Raw genomic sequence first — 20,575 nt, 5'->3', positions numbered from 1 at the left:
CAACATCAAATGACTTAGCCCGACAATCAACAGAGATCACGGTTATTACATCCCTATCACTTACGATCAACTAATCAAACCTAATCAAGAATAACCCACCCTTGCTCACTGGCTTTGTCATCTCTTATCACAACCAAGCCTCATGTCAACACACTACACATCAACCGCCTCTGCTGTATAAACTCACATCCCTGCCATCTACATATTTCTCCCTGTGCATATGATTTGCATCCGTTGCTTGATAATGGTCTTAGAATCTACACTGAAATGTCGCATCCACTGCACAAAGTTGTTTATCCATAAATGTCATCATCTTCATACTCCTGGTTCGAAATGGTATTCCAATTTGCAAAGCTACTTGAGGCACTTTGGAGGACTGGGCTTCTCCTCCTATTTCAAGGAGAAAAAAAGCAAAGTTTTGTTCTTCACTATAACATCTTCCTTTGTTAATCCCCAATGGACACTTACCAGAAAACCAGAAGAAACTAAGGCATAATCATTACAGAATTTTATCTAAGACCAAACTATCAATTTATTGATGTCAAACTTCAGTCAAATGAAAATAACCCAAACCACTCATCATGTAAATACTTCTTTATTTACACATTATCTGGCAGTTCAGATGAGTTCTAATGATGCAGGTGGTCAAAGAGATAGTGTTGAGTCATAGTAAACTTGTTAGTGGGAGACAGTGTACAGAAATTTACATTCTGCGATCGATTTCTCCACAGGTGAACTCCAATATCAGTTATTTAAGTGGGAGTTCAATTCGCAGGAAAGGCTCCATGAAAGTCGCTCCTCCATCCAAATGAGCATGGTGAAATCTTCTACATTGATGAGGTACAGCCCATGATTAAAATCTCTGTAATAGTTGGTGCCAATCACCTATGTACCAATACCAGTCATACTTTACATATGTGTTACATGAAAGAAAAGGTTAACATGAAGAACTATCTGTTAGACAGATGCAACAATCAAAATTCCACACAATGATAAGTTTCTAACAAACATATTTCAACAATGACACAGGGAGAGCCACTGTGGTACAACAGTGAATTTGTGGTGTCAATTAGGCCACAGACTTGTTTCACTGCAATATGAGATCCTTTTCCTATCATCCTGCATCCAACAGGTGAAGATGTGCTACTCACATGGCACAAACTTCCCAAACTAGCCATTACTTGCTTCACAAGCCTAAATTACTGTACATAAGCTGCCTATCAATAAGATCTCATTGTTCATAACATCAACACCTGAAGTCAAATGTGATGTAGCAAGTCCAGTAGTTTCCACGAATAATTTAAGAAACTGAGTTTGCATGCGATGTATATAGATGCGTATCACACCTGAAAGAAATATTTCATAGTCACATCAAATTTATATGTTAGGTTCAAGTAAAATAGACTTTGTTTTTTAAGCATCAGGACTGAAAATCCCGCGTAAGCACCACGGATCAGCAGTACCCACTACTGGAAACAAAGTGACTTACTCTCTGAAGTGGTCATATCTAACCTTCTTGTCAACATATTATTAACTGATCTAACATTAAGATAAAACATCTGTTTGTTCTTTTTATACCTAGAATAAAACCTTACTCCTGTGAAATGACTATCTCAACTACACTCAGTGTGTCTCAACACAGCCACCTGTGTAGAAGCATGGCCCTGTAATGCACAGACAAAGTCTCAAGAATGGTATTCATGACAATGTCAGTGATGTCCAATGTCTCCTTGAACAAGGACCCCATGTCATTTTCATGAAGTATGGCTAAAGTTCCACTGAATGGCACTAATGTCCTGGGGCAGCTGCTATCTCTTCCTCTTGGTATGTCCATGTCTGACTGACATGACTGTCCCTTCCCATCCATTATGTCCATTAAAAACTGCCCCACCCCTGAATAACACAAATGTCCACCCTGAATGATGTCCAGTATAACTCATCTGAGTCCTAACCTCTTCTTCTCTTTGTCCTTCTTCCTCACCACATCGATCTGTCTGTCCTTCCATGAGCTCTTCCTCAACTTGATTGGACGGTTCCCCACATACTTGCCTACAAGAACAAAAACATACACGCTACTGTCACACCGATCAAGGTTCAAGCAATTCATTGTGGGTGATAGCACTGGATTAAACTTTATCACACTTATTGCAATGTAATACACACTCATAAAGTAATACATACTCATCAAGAAAGACATATAACATTTAAATCAAAACATTGCTCACCACTTTATTGCAACACAGTTTAGTATTTTGGTGGATTGTCCACACCTATAAAGTTAGGTGGGAATTTCCCAAATGTTTGTACTACAATATAACCTAACCAAGTGATGTATCACAATAACAAAGGACTGCTGACCCACTGACAACATGAACCTGCAACAGTAACTACATATATTTCAAAACAAGTGAAACATTCTGGATATGGTGCAGTTGTAGACTAAGACATGGGAGCTGTGTTTTTCTTTCAAACATTCTAAGTACATGTATTTTACAGTAGAAATGTCCTCAGTTTTGCTGAACACTTATCAATTCATATTTCACAATTTTCAATTTATATCATACTTTTCTGCATTTACTCAAGAGTACAAAATGTCATGTATATCCTGATTTTCTTAAGTCTGTCCCCTACATTACCAGAAGTGGTTGAGTCCAACTACTGTAAATAACATGTCCTTTAAATTATTCACTAATATATCATGTTAGAAGTCAGAGAGGTATTCATCACATTTCTGGTCAATTTCCTGTACAATAGACTTAACTACTCCCACACATTACTGTGACAATCATGGGGTCAGTCACTCTCACCATCTGAATAGCTGTTGATTTTACCCATATTGCCAAAAGCAAGTTGACTGTAATACATGCAAATTGATTATAGCTGGCCAGGACTGTCATTCTTTCTGTCAAACTGCCATACGCAGAATACTAACTCTCATATACTGGTACAAGTCAATGTTGCAGCTACCTTCAATCGACAATTACACAGTTGGAGTTTGTTTCAGTAAATCTGCTTGAAAGTACTGTTTGTAACGAAAAAACGACAGACAATTGTAATCACTGTGCATGTTTCAGTCACTATAGAAACATCATCAAAAGCGAAAATAAGCCAAGGAATCAGAATAAAAAATGCAAATAAACATTAGCCTAATGAGGAATAACATATATAAATACGTTCTGAGTGACTTCATTTAGTAAGTCATGTGGAAGTTTCAAACTTCATTAAATCACTCATGCTAAATAATCCGTAATTCAACATAACTCATAAATAATTCTTGATGTTACTGAGTACACTTTCCTCTGGGCATCTGTAGCAGGGAGGAGAACCACGCCATTTTCTCATTTTTATCCAGTAATTGATAACGACACTTGTATGTTCTTAATTTCTATTTCATGTTAAAGTGAGGTAATATAACTGTGTTCTTTGAGCCTTTAACAAACACGGGCATGAGTAACTTGACACTATACTTGGACATCTGTCTTTGCATGCCCTTTTTGGAACAGGGGTGCGCCTTTTGCCATTCTGTCGGGTTGCCCTTTTTAGATTCTAGGAGAAACACTACTGAGTCACTGCATGGTAGTTCACTTGGACATGCCATTATCGTAAAACAGCAATATATAGAGCTCTTTATCACTGGGGAAATTCTACATAAGATTTTTCTCCACTTGTCATACATAATTATTCAAAAGATGAAACTACTACGTGTACAACACTCACAAAAAAAACTGTGTCACAAATTTTATTTTAACAAGTATTATCTTTTATAAAACTAAAGCCTCTGGTCCACTTCACATTTGTACAGAGCAGTCTAAGTAAACTTGGTCTCAGTGCATTTCGTTACACTCCACCACTGAGTCTAACAAAACCTAGTAGAAGGTCGCGTCAGGTAACCTTTGAGGGGCCAATCAAACGCGAGACGGTTAAACAAATTTAACCAATTAGACAACAGCTACTATTTACGGATCGGACGGACTTTCAAAATACTCAGGTCACTGACACAGATCTCTCCACAAACATATCCGCATATAACAGTTATTTGACCTGCAGTATATACGCTTTGGGGTTTCTGTTGACATGGTTACTATTAGCTAATATTTTCGCAAGATAACATCCTTGAGTATTGCCAAAAACACTATTTTCAGCGACTGTTTACTCACCGTTGTCATGGTTGTACGTATGCCGTGTGCATTACCCAGAAGCTAAATAGCATTTGGAATCGTTTGGGTACGAACCTTTTCGAAGTTCAAAAGGTATGTGCGAATGTGCACTTTCGCGATTTGGTAAGCTGTGTTCTGATTGGTCAATCTCAAAGGTTACCTGACGCAACCTCCCATAAGGTTTTGTTAGACTCAGTGGTGGAGTGTAACTAAAAGTACTGAGGATAAGTTTACTTAGACTGTTGTACAGAGATATGTTAGATACTGTTATGGAAATTTAGACTATTTCATATGCTGTGATCCATGCTTAACAGTAGTGATTGTTTAACACCTGTTTAATATTGCTGTTTTCATTATGATGTTTACAGCATCAACTGATCAGTAATTATCTCCTGGCCATGTCTGTCATTACATCAAGAAGTCGCCACTCCGTCCAACCGATGAAGATTAGAAATAGCATTGATCTTTAGCAACCCATGCTTGTCATGAGAGGCGACTAATGAGATCAGATGGTCAGGCCCACTGACTTGGTTGACACATGTCATCGCATCCCAGTTGTGTAGATAGATACTCATGGTGTTGATCACTGGATTGGCTTGTCCTGACTTGATTATCTATGAACTGTCACCATACTGGTGGAATATTGCTTAGAGTGGCGTAAAACTGAACTCACTATTCACTCACTCTTTGTCTGTCCAGTGTTGTTGCTCCATATGCCTTTGACTTAGGCCTTACATATGTCATTCACAACTTTACTAGCCCCTAACCCAAGACATAACTTGTATCCAGCTTCATGGAACTACAATAAATCCTCCCCAAGTTTGATGGTAAAGAAAACAAAATTGTAATTCACCCAAAGCAGGTCACAGTGACCTACTTCTGAAATCAAAAGAATGTTGTCATTTGATATAGACAAGTATTCAAACACTATTACCACTAGATGAATAAAACTAGAAAAATGTCTGCAGAAAAATGAAAATGGCAAACTATCTGATCCTCAGAGACTGATCTTCAATGAGATCTTGATTGAATACATAGGTCACTCATGATTCAGAAAGAGATCCTGCTGCAAGGTGACTTGTAACAAGTCAGGCAACACTGTCATCACTGTCCAATTTACCGCTCTTCAGAAATCAGCAAATTCAATGACATCAATAAAATTCATTTTATAAATCAGAATTACAAAAATTAGAAAGACTGAATAGTTCTTGTAAATATTCACACATGTGATTCAATGTTTCAGAGAGATGATCACCTCTAATGCAGCAAAACAAATGAATCACAATTGACCAAAATAGCAGCTGGTGTCCCCTTGATTCCAGACACCTACTTCAAATTACACTGCTTTTATCCTTCAATAATCCTCCCTCCACAACCCCCACTCTATCCCATCATACCCTTTGATAGTGAATTATGAACCTCACAGGTTGACTGCCATGATTGTACAATAGTTCACGGGGCTGATTGTGCGTGTGTTGTCGGCCAGTGCTGTCCATTTCCTCAGGAAGTGGTTCTCCCCGAGTGTGCATTTACTCCAACAATGGCTAGTGTAAGAGCCCTTGGCTGTTAAGTGTGGGTGGGATGTTAGCTACAATATTACTCATAACATCTCAGACCCTAAACACACATTTGGGACTTAGAATAGCTATTTGGGCTAAAACCCCCTAAATGTCAAGGTTTAATTTGCCCAAATATGCATTTGCTTCAAAAGTGTTCAAAGAATGAACAGTCCTTATGAATAAAAACTTGCTTGCTTTTACATGAAGTAAAGAATGCATACCAGAAAACACTCTTATGAAGCAAATACTATCATGACCAGGAAAGTATCTACTTTTCCCTAATTGCTTAGTCTGTCATCAGAAGAAAGCTGACTTCATTGCTGACCTCGTGCATCTTTATCCTGCATCCACATTGACAGTAATTAACAAAACGCCTTTCCTATATATTCAACTACAATCAAAATGCCCTCAACAAAGATAAACTTCGATTGACCAACTATAAGATGATTTCACCAGATGTATTTTACCCAGTTGGTATGAATTCTTAAAACTTTTAGTAGAACTTTTCCATATCTGTTCATCATGTTATTCAGTCAGTCAAGAAATTTATGAGAAAGTTCATTACATTAATTCATTGCCATATATTTTTCGATGGAGGTAATATGAAGGTTTACATCTGTGATTATCGATAAGAGACGTACTGATATTCATAAAAAATGGAACATCAAATTAAATTTAGAAATAGTGTTTTTTATTGCTGTTTGTTAAACAAAGATCTTATACAACCGTGGTTGATACCTGACTTGTAAAACACCAATGGTAACAACACACTCACATGCTTGTCTCAACAGTGAGTATCCTCAATCATCTTGATCACAGTATTAGTTGGTGCCTTTTTTGTCTGTACATTGTTAAGATGATGTGGTCAGATGATGTGAGAGGTCACCCTGTACAGGTAGAGTGATCCAGCCAACTTCCCATATCTACCATATCACACTGCAAGAATTTTCTGACTATTATGAATGTAGGTGAGATCAAAGACAGCTTACTGACTAACTAGTCTTCTACACATCTTGGTTTCATCACTATTCATATCCTTAATTGATGAAAATGTTTGTTGACATTTCTTGAGATGTTACGTATTTACAGAATCACTTTAATATTCTTTGCTCAATTAAGAACAATCATTCTTTGGTCAAAATTGACATATTAGGGTGTCATCATTGATGTGACCAAACCTGTGAAGTTTCAGATATATTGTCCCATGGAGTCTGAGGAGATTATGTGATGCAGACAGCAAATGAACAACCAGGACAGTATTCAGCTGACTAAATTATCATGAGATGCCCCTCTGGTAATTTCATCATGTATAGTATTGTAACATGTAAATTTCAGATGACTTGTCATCAGGATCCTTGTTCAGCCACAACCTGCTTATTTAACCTTTCCACAATAATCATTCTTATAACGCTAAGTCTCTGATGTAATGATATTGTTTGTGATAAGAGTGAGTGATTGAGTTTAGTGTAATGCCACTAGCGATGGTCCATCAATATCACAGCAGGAACACCAGAAATAGGCTACACACTCTGTGGGGAATCAAACCTGGATCTTCACTGTGATGAGTGAACACATTAACCACTAGGCTAGACCACCACACATATTTGTACAAAGAAATGAACACTGAACAGAACTTTTCTTTCACTGACCAGTATGAAAGGGTTTGCAGAGTTACAGAAATAGATTTCTACTTCAAGTGGGCCTAGAGGTTAAAGCATTCACTAATCACATGAAGACCGGGGTTCGATTTTCCATAAAGGTCCTCTGCTGTGATGTTATGGGAATATTGCTAAGAATGGCATAAAACCAAACTCACTCACTCAGCACTTTCAATTGTCCCACTTGGCAATTCCAAAAATGTCTAGGTGTACCCAATATTTTATCCAACATTTAACAACAGATCATTTCAACGAGGCTAGATTGCCCCTCTCCCTTTCATTGAGACAAATCATGTCATAAGATATTTTGCAAATCATACCGAGCATTAAGGGTGTTCAAACTTTCTGAATGTTCCCATTGTGAAAGACATTCAACATGTTCCTCTTCCCTTGTCACTACAGTTTTGGCATACACACCTACAGCATCCATAAATGTTTCAGAGTTGTGATCAAAGTAAAGAGGAGGATGTTCACGCTATTTTCATCATCGATTTCTGGCAGCTATACCAAATATATTGCAGCTCTGCTCATCTCAATTATTTGTAAAAGTATAATTACTTCTACTTTCATGTAGCAAAACTGTCAGAAAGGATGATGCTAACAAAATGATTTCTAAGAGTGCAAAATACATAATTATTTTCGGGTCACCATAGCACTCTTTAGCATCAGGAGCATGGTGAGCATGCCAAGATTAGATGGAGTCAGAGTTCCAGTAACACATCTTGTCAGCCAATTCAAACTTCTAAGGGGCTTTATTTTTCACCCTGTTGGTGTATGTGGTGATTGTGATTGACAAAAAACAAAGGTCAGAAACTTGCAATCTCAATTTCATTGAAATGGCTGTTAAATGTTGCCTACCAACAGGGAATGTTCTCAAGTCCATTAACCTCATTTCAAACACAGCAGCAGTAGCCAAGAAAACCAAGATGATATTTTAATGAAGCTTAAGGTCCCTGGTACTGCTCCCCCAACACAAGGATGACCGACAGAAGAAGACACATTCCCCTTGACACACATGCAAGGACAAGCCCTCCTCCAAATTGCTGCCATCTGGTCTCCACAAACCTATCTTCCAACTCCTCACGCCCTAATGTTATCATTTCTTTCAGATGCACTCTTGTTTCTAATGATACCTGTAAAAGGGATCCCCGTAAAAAGCTGGCAAGCATTCAGTCATTCCGCCTCCACTACCCCAATATAGGGGCCATCCTACATTCCCCCTGATTCCATTTTCCAGATAAAGAGCCTCCATTAACACGCACTCACTAATCATACCCCATGTACATGTGGGACTTTGGAGGTAGATTGCTTGCATAAATGTAGAAAATTAAACTTGATTATTGATCATAATAATTGTCAGCATAAATGTAGAGGTGACCTGCTCTATATATCTGGTGCCTTTACCATGACTCTAGTGAAGGCAACAGTGATCAGATTTCATTACATTTCTGTTCTGTTGTGTTTAGTGGACAATGTATTTAACTTTCAGGTATCTGTATAGTTCTTCATTGATCCACCATTTGATCCCAACAAGATTCCATTGATAATACAGATATAATTATGGAATCAAACAAAACATATATAAGAGAAGTGAATTAAATATTATACACACTATGTTCATGGGCTGGCTTTACTAAAGCTACAACACATTGATATTTTGTGTATCTTACCTAACTATGAACTCAGTCAGGGAGCAGGTTTATCTGTACTAATGTACCAGCTTAAATCCTTCAGTAACTTCAAATATTTAACAACATGATCGTGACAAGTTCACACACTGAAATGAGACTAAAATGAGTGAAAATGTAAGGATCATGAAGCCTGTGATCTAAGAGTCCTGTGGACTGACAGACATCCATGTCAGACCTTCCCGACATGCCATGCAGGCACAGAAGTTTGTTTGTCATCAGAATCTCTGATTACTTTCAAACTAACCATTCTTACAGTGAAACAAGATTGCAGTAAACAAGAGTTGTTGTCATTCATTGTTTTTTAACTGCATTATCTGGGCAAGTACAGATTTTGTTTCAAGTTAAACTATTTCCCTCTCCCTATTCAGACCCCCAACATCACTGACTGACAGAAATTGAAGGCTGCACAGACCAGTGGGTCCACTTTGAGGGCATAATGGCAATAATAACATCATTTAAAAAGATCGATCCGCATAGCTACAAAAACGCAAAGTGCAAATGATCAAGTTAGCTTTGCATGTTTGAATGGAAATTATTCAGTAAATGTGAATTTTGTTTTTTTCTTGAAAGGAACATATCTAATCAGTTAAATCTAAATTAATGAATAATGTCATCAACCCCATCTAACAAAAACAAAAAACCCACACAAACAAATAAAAAAAACCCCACAGCAATTAAAACAAACATCTTACACTAAACTGTTTGAATAAAGGCAATCTAGCTTTTACAATTCAATAAATATTGATTTTATTGGACATATACAAACACTATCCTTTCTTAACACTGAACAACAATAATTGTTATGGACAGTGAAGTAAGCAGTTCAAGACTGACAGTGTTTGTTTGTCAGTGCTCTTCAGTCAGTCCAGGGATGTTATCCCGCCTAAAGGGTATGGTGAAATGTTCATTTGGTGGCAGTAGCTCTATGTCCTGATAAGGAAACTATCAAGGTGCCACAGATACATTACAAATCATTAGCTGGACAATATCATTGGAAAAAAATGTCATTTTCAGTAATTCTTTGCATAGTGTTATAGATCATTAACTACTTAATATATTGTCTACTGAATACTGAGTGCTGAATACTGAGTTGAGGTAGGTACATGGTGAGAACTAATGTACAGGCAATGCTTAAATTTAATCACTGACAGGAGATAGTAACTTTTGTCTCCAACTCATTCAAATACCACAAATTTTATGAAAGGAATTATCAGATCAATGAAAAAGTATTTTCACATATGAATGAAACTGGAGGTATCTGAGGGGGCACTTGAATGTCTTTCTAAACTGACTAATGCTTAATTACAGGAAGAATGCTATCCATAGCAGTGACATTCTTTTCAATTTGAGAAAACAACATGAAAACATGTTTGTTTCAGAAATAGATAAGTATAACAATAATACATATATATCAGATGATCCATATTTGTGATAAGTCGACCTTCAAATCATGCAGCTTTGATGTCTTTTAAAAGACTTTTTTTTCCACAGGAACAGCCTCATAAAAATCGGAAGCTGTAAATACATGGGTTTTTTTTCAGACACATCTGAAAAGTACAAACAAGTCCAGTTTATTCTTGAGGTCATGAATTAAACACAACATTTTACTTTGAGAGTTAAATGAATAAGGAGAGAGATGTGAATCCAGGAAATACTGACAGTGTGGTCCACTGGGGGGAGTGTGGGAGGGACGCACAAGCTAATTACCTCCCACCACGCTGTTATCAAACCAGTCAAGAGGACCCACATTCACCAATCAAACTTTTAATTAGATGACCTAGCTTAATAAGCTCCCTCATGAGAAGTACAATATATAAATAGAGACAATGCTCTTTTAAGCAGTGCAAGTACTCTTGGTCACAAGTTAAACTTTGAGTATGTCATCTTGCCTCATTAACTGAAATCTACAGTATTAAGTTTCTGAAAGAACAAAACCCATGAACAGGTGGATGTGATGGGATGTAATTCTGGGTTTGCTTTTCTCAACTGCTCGTCCCTAAAAATTCTGGCAACATATCTTATCATTAATACTCAGATCTATAACACAGGACAATAAATTCCACAATGTCTCAAGCTGATTTGGGAGTTCAAAGTATCTCAATTAAGCGAAATGCTCCATTACTGTTTCCAAAAATTTGCACAACTTTAATAATGTGCCCACATCCAGACTTGCCAAACTTTCACCTCACTTCTCGCCAGTTCAACCAATCTCATTATGTTTTTTGCTTTGCAGCCAGGATGGTTTCTTACAACATAATAATGTAACATCACAAATGTAACACTGCTTCTAGTGTGTAAGATTGCCGACTGTGTTTGCTGGCGATTGTGGTTTACTCTGTGGGGCTGAGTGCAAATCCTGGATGGAAATCAACCCAAAATAGTACTCAAATATGGACTGTAAGGCATATAGTGTCTATAACCTGTGTTACATTTGACCGCCTCTAAAACGTATCGTGTATTCATGGCTTTCAGCCAAATGAATTTACACTTGTCAGATGGGTACACAAAATATGTCATCTAGGTTACTGGCTGTCATACTTCCATTTCTATAACTCAGTTTACGTGCTGGCAAATAGGCGTGTCACTCTGAGTGTCAATCAAGAATGTGTACTTTACTGAGAAAGTGCAATCCCAAATAAATTGTTGTGCTATAAATATATATATACATACCCATTGGCATCAACGTTACTTAAGTGTACTCAAGTGAATACTGAAGGAATATTGAAATAGAGAATTCATTGAAATGGTGAAGAATTTGAATTAGAAATTATCTACAATAACAATAATTCTTACAATTGTACCTAAAACACTTGATTGCCTTTTTCCTTAAATCCTGTTTCAAAATCCACAGATTTTAAACTTTCCCATTTAATCCCCTACCAATTTCAGTCATAGTTTACTGTCTGAGGTGAGGTGAGGCAGCAAGAAAACAATCTACCTCAGCCACAGTATAGACTCTTTTATCAGTAGTTTGTAGAAATCAAGATGACAATCCATAATTTAACATTAAAGTCTATAAAATCATGGTATCTCTATCAGGCTATACATGTATTTTTAGGTTCCCCCAGGGCATCAACAAGAGACCCATGGTTTTCAAGACGTCCTATCAATGACTTTGAATCTTGGTGAGGAATTCTACTTGCCACTGCAGACGTATCTTTCAAAAATGCAACTGAGTGCACGTCCATGGAATGCAGTTCTGAAACCCTTGAAGCTGTAGTAAAGGCAATAAGGAAAGTTGCATGAAAAATGTGACATGGATACTAACATATGGTAGAGAATCTGCAAAAATCATCACTTTTACTCGGTCATTGACTATTCAAGATCTGACTCCCAACCGCTTCAGTTAGTTGCACTTGAAGTCACATAAGGCAAATGACTTCATAACAGCTACAAAATTCATTGTGAAAGTCTCTAGAGGATCACTGGATAATTTTCCTAAGTGAAAGGGAAGCTGTTCCAGGCTGTACTGGAATGTCTTCTGCTGTCTGAGAAACGCTGGTCAGAGAAGCAGATGGAATGGCTGATCCACCAGCAGCAAGAGGAAATCTGGACAACAGAAGTGAGTCAGCCATGCTGATGCCACCAGATAGAGTCATCTGATCATTCCTTCCTTCCTGTGGTTAGGACTTGAAGGATTAGTGCTGTGTTGGAAATGAATATGTGACCATGCCTTCCTAAGAGCCAAGACTAGTAACATTCAAAGATGTTGAGTGTGATGTTGTCTCTGCTATGGTGTATTTCAGCAGGACCAGCCAACCTCTGAGGGGATCTGTGGACAATGTAGACTGTGACTTCTACTTCAAAAACACTAGCAGAACTATCAGGCATATATGGCCTGGAATATCAAAGTGGTGGTCCATGCATTGTCACATTGTATACCCAAGCTGTGGTGACAGTAAAGATGCTTCTTTCATGAGATTGTCGCTTCATCTATGATCATCTTGGTGTCAGCACGTACTTGGCAGTTTCTTTGTGATCTTTTTGGCTTGACAGTTTTTAACAACCAGAGCATACTTCTCAAAAGATGACAAGCCTCACAATGGGCAACAAAGAACCAGCAGTGTAAACACCTTCTGGGCTCCATGCAGATCCTGATGGGACATTAACATCCTGCAGGCTGTGCAACTTTTCTTACTCAAACAGGAGGATAAAGAGTTCTTAGCGCCCTTAGATTTACCCATGATAATGAAATAACATCTTTCTTTTTTAGGAATTTTTTCAGAAAACAAACAAAAACACATATGTGCATTATGTGTAACAGAAATAGATTAGTGGTTTCCCTCGCTTCTGTTCAGTGACATAACTATTGAGGATAAACTCGGAAGGACAATAGGAAGAATGACAACACATTATTATACACTGATATAGTCTCGTAACATATCTTACGATTTCAAAAATTTACTTTGCTGGTTGTCTCAAATATCTGATAACCCAAACTTTACTCCAAGTCCCCAGTCAACTTTATCAGAAAAGAAGTACATAATGCATTTCCCCATCAATGTTCTTGACTGTTAGAAATCCTCTTCATGGCTTGAAGCAATAAACTGTCCATAGTTCTAAGAAAAAATAAACTAAAAAAGGTTTTCACCATATCATTGGGAATTGCTTATCAAAAGTAAACCCTTCAAATTCAATTATACTTCCAAAAGATGTCAGTCATAATAATTAACATATGAGAACAGTTAAAAGCATACTTTGGACAAGACACTGAAATATTATTGACTTGTATAGGGCTAATGGGCAGTTGTAATGTTAAAACAGCACACACAACTTTGGAGACAACATTCTAGCCAATGTCAACCATTTGAGCTGCTCAATATTAATCCTGCTGAGATAAACCAGGAGTCTGATGCTGGATGCAGCCATCCCAGCAGTGGTCAGTGACTGCCCCCTTTATCCCCTCATCTCATCTAGGTCTGACTGACTACTATGACGTGCATGACCAGCCCCCACCACTAACGGCAAGCCTCATCAGGCGTGGATGTACTGTAGCTTCACGATGCCTTGTGGCCCAGTCTCCTGGCTCGCCATCAAGTGACATAATAACTTGGATTGTCTATAAATTGGTGGCTCTAACACTGGTACTCTGTTGCGAGTAGCCCAGTCGCAGCCAGTAGATTAGGACCACTTCAGTGGGGCTCTCTCATTACATACAGGGACATATCACAGGTAAGGTTTCATCTAAGTTTATAATATTCTCATGTGGGGCTTTCATGTTTATTTAACTTAAGTTTGCAATCATTTAAATGGATTGAATAAAACCAATTATCTGAATCAGATTTTAATCTGTTTTGCACATATTACCCTCAAAGTAATTAAAAGAAATATTTATGTATGTAAAGAAAAAGAAGAAATGCTAGAATCATTTTTTATATTTTAACCATAATATTTCAATCAATATTATTACAATGTCATTTAAGCATATTTGTCTTGCTGCACATTACATAATTGTCTTCAGTAAACACGGTGCAACTTTTATGTTGGCGCAAATTTCATTTTCCAAACTATACATATTACTCTCTGGTCATCCATCATATCTTAAAAAGCCTGTCTCCACTTTCAGTTTCACAATCTGAAATATACTTCCAAGAGTTCACTTTATAAATCATAAATATTTTAATTCAAGTTATAATGGAACTTGAAATTGTATTAAAAAATCTTGTCGCAATCTTTAGGGAGGCACCTTTGTGAAGGTATTTTATTGCCCATTCAAAAAGCTCACTTATCGTAAACATGATGTTCACCATGACAATACCAAGTAATCTCAAGTCAAACAAGGAGAAAACTTACTTTTCTTCATTAGTTTGATTCATTTATTAACTGAACAATCACACAGCAGGCACAAATTACCTTGCATTATTCTTTTTCATATAACGGGTTGGTCATTCACTTTATCTGCCCTAAGTGTTACACCAGTCAAAGCCTCAGACTCATAGTGCTTCATCAGCACAAGCTGACAGCAAACCTCACATCTCAACATGCAGCAGAATTTCAGCCACTTAGGAACAGGTTAAAGTCATTCTTGTTAACATTCTATTAGGAAGGTATCTTCTTATTTCTTTAAACTTTTTGATCACTTTTACTCTTTGGACTTGTGATACCATTGATTAGTATATTTATGAAGCAAGTTCATACTATAATGGAAAGACACACCTGTTATTTCATGTTCACACCATTTAACAAGTTCCTTTCTGGTCATTCTACATACAGGAGCTCTTGTTTGGGTTTTAACTACTGAACTGCACACTAAACATGTTATCCTGTGAGTTTGAAGCTCTAGTTTTCATTTTAACTACTAGGCCTCACTCTAAAATGTTCTCCTGTGAGGAGGAGCTCTAGTTTCGGTTTTAACTACTTTGCCACATACTAAACATGTTATCCAGTGAGGTGTAGATTTAGTGTTGGTTTTAACTACTGGGCCTCACTCTAAACATGTTATCCTGTGAGGTGGAGAGCTAGTTCTAGTTTTAACTGCTTTGCCACACACTAAACATGTTATCCAGTGAGGTGGACATATTGTTTTGGTAATCACTGCTACAGGGCCTCACTCTGAGGATATATTGAATATCTGTGTATGCTGAGTGTTGTGGTATACTGTCTGTATTGAACATTTGAGTATGACGTATTTGGTACTCTTTCAGAAGTTGTGAAAAGAGATATACATGCTTTTCTCACAAAGAATGTTCTAGAGCCACAAAACTTCTTTTCCTACTTTAAATGTATACTAAACTAAGCTGCTCCCTGTCTTTCAAATATTTTTGTCACTTTGTGAACACGTTTTCATCAAACACATATAGAAGGATTCACCAAAGCTTCAAGTATGCAGATGTTTCAAAGCATCCCTCAGATGATGTACAGGGTGCAGAACCTCAAGCTTGTTATTAGAAATGGGTATACAAACTGGGTGGTCAGACTTATCACTGCCCAGTTAAGTTGATCAATGTCTTGTGATGTCATTCATTGGACTGTCTTGACAAGTCTTGATTAATTGTGAACTGATGTCAAATAGCTGGAATGTCAGTGAGTGTAACAGTAACAAGAAAACAATGTAATGATTATATGGTACCATAACATCATGACACTGTAAAATAAGTCATGTCCTATTCTAAACATAGGGGAATGGCTTCCTGTCATATTGTAAACATAGGGGAATGGCTTCCTGTCCTATTCTAAACATAGGGGAATGGCTTCCTGTCATATTGTAAACATAGGGGAATGGCTTCCTGTCATATTGTAAACATTTATTGTCATACTTCACATGAATATTCATCAGAGACTCAGTGAATCAGTTCAGTCACTCATCCAGTGTTTCTGGGCAATACACTTCTTCTGCGCTCCTACATACTGCACAACACATGGCAATCCGATACTGATACCACACCATGACTCATTAACCCACATTTACCAAAGGAGATTCATCACCATTCCCTTACTATAGTCCAACAAGATAGTCAAGGTAACGCAGACAGGTCCTACACAAAGACTCTTCACCCCATAAGGAAGTCAAGGCAACACAGACAGGTCCCACACTAGGATTCTCCACCATACTTTTACACTTGTCCTACAAGTGAGGCAATGCCACACAGACAGGTCCTACACCAGTACTCTCCACCATACTTTTACACTTGTCCTACAAGGGAAGCAATGCCACATAGACAGGTCCTACACCAACACTCTCCACCATACTTTTACACTTGTCCTACAAGGGAAGCAAGGCAACACAGACAGGTCCTACACCAACACTCTCCACCATACTTTTACACTTGTCCTACAAGGGAAGCAAGGCAACACAGACAGGTCCTTCACCAACACTCTCCACCATACTTTCACTCTTGTCCTAGAAGGGAAGCAATTGTAAGGCAACACAGACAGGTCCTACATCAACGCTCCCCACCATACTTTTACTCTTTTCCTACAAGGGATGCAATGCAACACAGACAGGTCCTACACCAACACTCTCCACCCAAATTTTACTCTTGTCCTACAAAGGAGGCAAGGCAACACAGACAGGTCCCACACCAAGACTTTTCACCAAACCTTTACTCTTGTCCTAAAAGGGAGGCAAGGCAACATAGACAGGTCCTACACTAACAATCTCCACCCCGCCCTTACCCTAGACTTACAAGGATGTCAAGGTAAGACAGACAAGTCCTACACCGAGACACTCCACCCAACCTTTACTCTAGTCTGACACAGGTGTTGAGTCAACATGGACAGGTCCTACATTAGCAATCTCCATCCCACCCTTACCCTAGACTTACAAGGTGTCACGATGAGACAGACAAGTCCTACACCAAGACACGCCATCTCACCTTTACTCTAGTCTGACACAGGTGTTGAGTCAACATAGACAGGTCCTACATTAGCAATCTCCACCCCACCCTTACCCTAGACTTACAAGGTGTCACGATGAGACAGACAAGTCCTACACCGAGACACTCCACCCAACCTTTACTCTAGTCTGACACAGGTGTTGAGTCAACATGGACAGGTCCTACATTAGCAATCTCCACCCCACCCTTACCCTAGACTTACAAGGATGTCACGATGAGACAGACAAGTCCTACACCAAGACTCTCCACCTCACCTTTACTTTTGTCCCACAAAGGAAAGGAATAAACACAGAAAGGTCTTACGCTAGGACTCTTTGCCTCACCCTTGCTGTAGATCCACAAGGGACTCATGGTAACACCAACAGTCAATACAAGACTCTTTTTTGTTACTGTGATCTAATAAATGAGGTGAGAGAGTTGAGATTAGAAGGTCATTATACAGTATTTCAGTTACATTAAGCTGTGTAAGCTTGAAGTGGGATGGGATGGAGAGTACAAGTGATGATATTTACCACACAGATGACTATAATCAGCATGAATCCCAGTGTCAGGTTCTGACATGACCAAAGAGTACTGATTGGTTCCTGAGGCGCTTAAGCCATGGGTACCCCTGCTATATGGTATGCATGTTATCCAACACATGACAGTAACTAAACCAAGATAACACAAACCAGTCAATACCCAGTTTCCTCACCCCATCTTTGCTCTTGTCCCAGACTTGTCTAACTTCTAGTTTGTAAAGTCTCCAAAACTACTGCACTGATGCATTGCACAAAGACTTGGTCATGATCCCTGAAATCGATAGTCATTAGAGATGACTCACAACTGTAGATGGATGCTCACATCTCTATGAACTTTAATCGTACAGAGATCCAACAGCTCCCATATCCCCATCCCTCCATCACAACTACCACCATGAACATGATTATTCAGACACAGGGACATGCTCTCCTGTCACCATGTTGCGGATTTCTTTCATCATGGTAGGTCTACATATCTGACACCATAAATTTTACATCTCACAAAAAATAACAACAATTGTAAGCACAGTCATGTACTATTCAAAGAAAGTCCCAGATATCATTTGAATACTTAACTGAAAAAATCAATAGCCTGGCAAACTTATGCACACTCCTTGGGCCGATTGTGTTGCTGTCGGCACTTCAGTTTAATACAGTCAAGGCTAGTTTAGTAGTTAATCCAACATCAACCGTTACACAATACATTGTTGGATTAACAAGGATGTTGGACTAAACAAATGAGACTAAATAACGTTTATTCAATTTGTTAACAACAAAAGTGTCAGATAAAGCTGACTGTCAGAAAAAAGGGAGGTTAGATTAACGAGACTTGACTGAATCCGTAGAACAGTTTTGTGTTGCTGCATTTCTTATCCTGCCAGTTACCAATTATTTCATCAAGGATTCAAACCACAGATCCTTTAGTTTTGAACATCTGTAAACCAAGTGACAAAAACAATAAAGGCTCTAAGTAATGTCACCATGAGCAGACATGTTAGATATCCACATGGTTCATGAACACACCTCTAGACACAAAAACATTTATCACTCTGTAATTACAAACACAGCACTTGGTTACCATCAGATTGAATAACAACTGCAATCTCAACATTCTCATTACAAATGAACCACTGGCTTTGTTTTGTGACATTTGTAAATTACTCCATCATCCTGGGAAACGTTAAGCATGTTAAGAGATTATTACATTGGCCTATTACAAACATGTGTATTGATTGCCCGGGAAGACTGGGTTTGGCTGATGGGACTTAAATAACACTCCAGTAATATTTTAGTAATATATTTGAACCAAGACAGGAAACATTACATAATCCACTGCTTCCCTGCTGAAAGTAACATTACATAATCCACTGCTTCCCTGCTGGAAGTAACATTACATGCCAATCCTGATGAAAGCCATGTGCCTGCTGTGATCCAAATAGTTCTATACACTGCATGCAATTTGTCCTACCGAAGGGAAAAAGGGAACAATTCATTCATCTACATCAGAAAACTCACAATCAATGAAGTATATTACTCCAGTTTTTCCCTGCCCATTCACTAACAAAGATGCCACAATTATATTATTTTATTGTCTTTAATACACACAAAGAAATTGTCATGTGTGTTGACCTGTTTCTTTCCTTGATGGAATACATATTTACAGTCATACATCAAAGGAATTGTTCATGGGTTGTTCATCAATGAATTGTGAATATGCACACACCCTATCTCACCAATAAAACCATGTAACTTACTGTGATTGCGAAATATCTCTTTGATATTTTTTAAGGCTAAGATTTTGCCGTGACAAACGATATGAGAAACCCCCTGTGAACCAGCAAAACAGAACAAAGACAAGTCTAAAACATTCAAATTTTGCATTATTATTAACAAAGAGAGCAAGTTATACAAAGTCACAAGTCAATTTCACATCCCACAACAATTAACTCACAGAGATAACACTCACGGTCTACTAGGGGCATGTTCAGCCATGGACTGGTTTAAATGGGTGTAAGATCATTTGCTCTGAATTCCAACTTACAGCTTGTGGATAACGCAAGGATAAATACCAGCAAACTTTTATTTATAGTACCATGTCCTTTTAAGTGACCCTTTGGTCACTGGTATCAATTACATGTACCAGTATGTCTTCGGGGATGCTGTTCAGTGCCCATACCATATAGCGTTGAGGACCGAGGTCCTGCCTGTTTACAGGGTTTTCTAATCATTTCCTCTCCAAAATTCATCCATGTTGTAAGTGGCAATTATGGGATTGGGTAGTCGGGTTTGCTGACTAGATTGACACAAGTCATTGTATCTCAGTTGCGTGGATTGATGCTCATGCTGCTGATCTCTGGATTATTTACAGACCTTGGGCACCTGTTTGTCAAATCAAACCAGTCTACTACTCTAATATGTAAGCACCTGTACCCACTGGTAAAACTGTGGTGACCTAAGAATCGATTATACCCAAAGAAGTTAAAAGCAACAAAATTTAAAACCATAATAAGTTGCATTCCTACTTGAAGCAAGAATCTCTAAACAGCGTTTAGTTAATGAACAGGACCTTCCATGGTGTGACATCATTGTATTAGCATGACAAAATGCCCATTTAGTACTGTCATAGTTCTTCATTGAAAGAAATGGAAGCAGT

General features: G+C 38.1%; 2 protein-coding genes across 2 annotated transcripts in view; one reads left to right on the top strand and one right to left on the bottom strand.

Annotated features, from left to right (window-relative positions):
• Positions 1–579: 579 nt before the first annotated feature.
• LOC137287157 (RNA-binding protein 42-like) overlaps positions 580–20,575 on the bottom strand; it is a 54,943-nt gene continuing 34,947 nt past the window's right edge. Inside the window, exon 6 of the mRNA XM_067819323.1 lies at positions 580–2,049. Within this exon, the coding sequence (XP_067675424.1) occupies positions 1,937–2,049 (113 nt within the window). The 3' untranslated portion in view covers positions 580–1,936. The remainder of the gene's footprint in view (positions 2,050–20,575) is intronic.
• The window catches only part of LOC137287166 (uncharacterized), a 30,415-nt gene continuing 23,834 nt past the window's right edge, over positions 13,995–20,575 (top strand). Inside the window, exon 1 of the mRNA XM_067819335.1 lies at positions 13,995–14,237. The gene's annotated coding sequence lies outside the window, so the exon portion shown is untranslated. The remainder of the gene's footprint in view (positions 14,238–20,575) is intronic.

The sequence above is a fragment of the Haliotis asinina genome, chromosome 1 (genome assembly GCF_037392515.1).
Source record: "Haliotis asinina isolate JCU_RB_2024 chromosome 1, JCU_Hal_asi_v2, whole genome shotgun sequence".
NCBI lineage: Eukaryota > Metazoa > Mollusca > Gastropoda > Lepetellida > Haliotidae > Haliotis > Haliotis asinina.
This window is presented reverse-complemented; position numbering and strand designations above follow the sequence as displayed.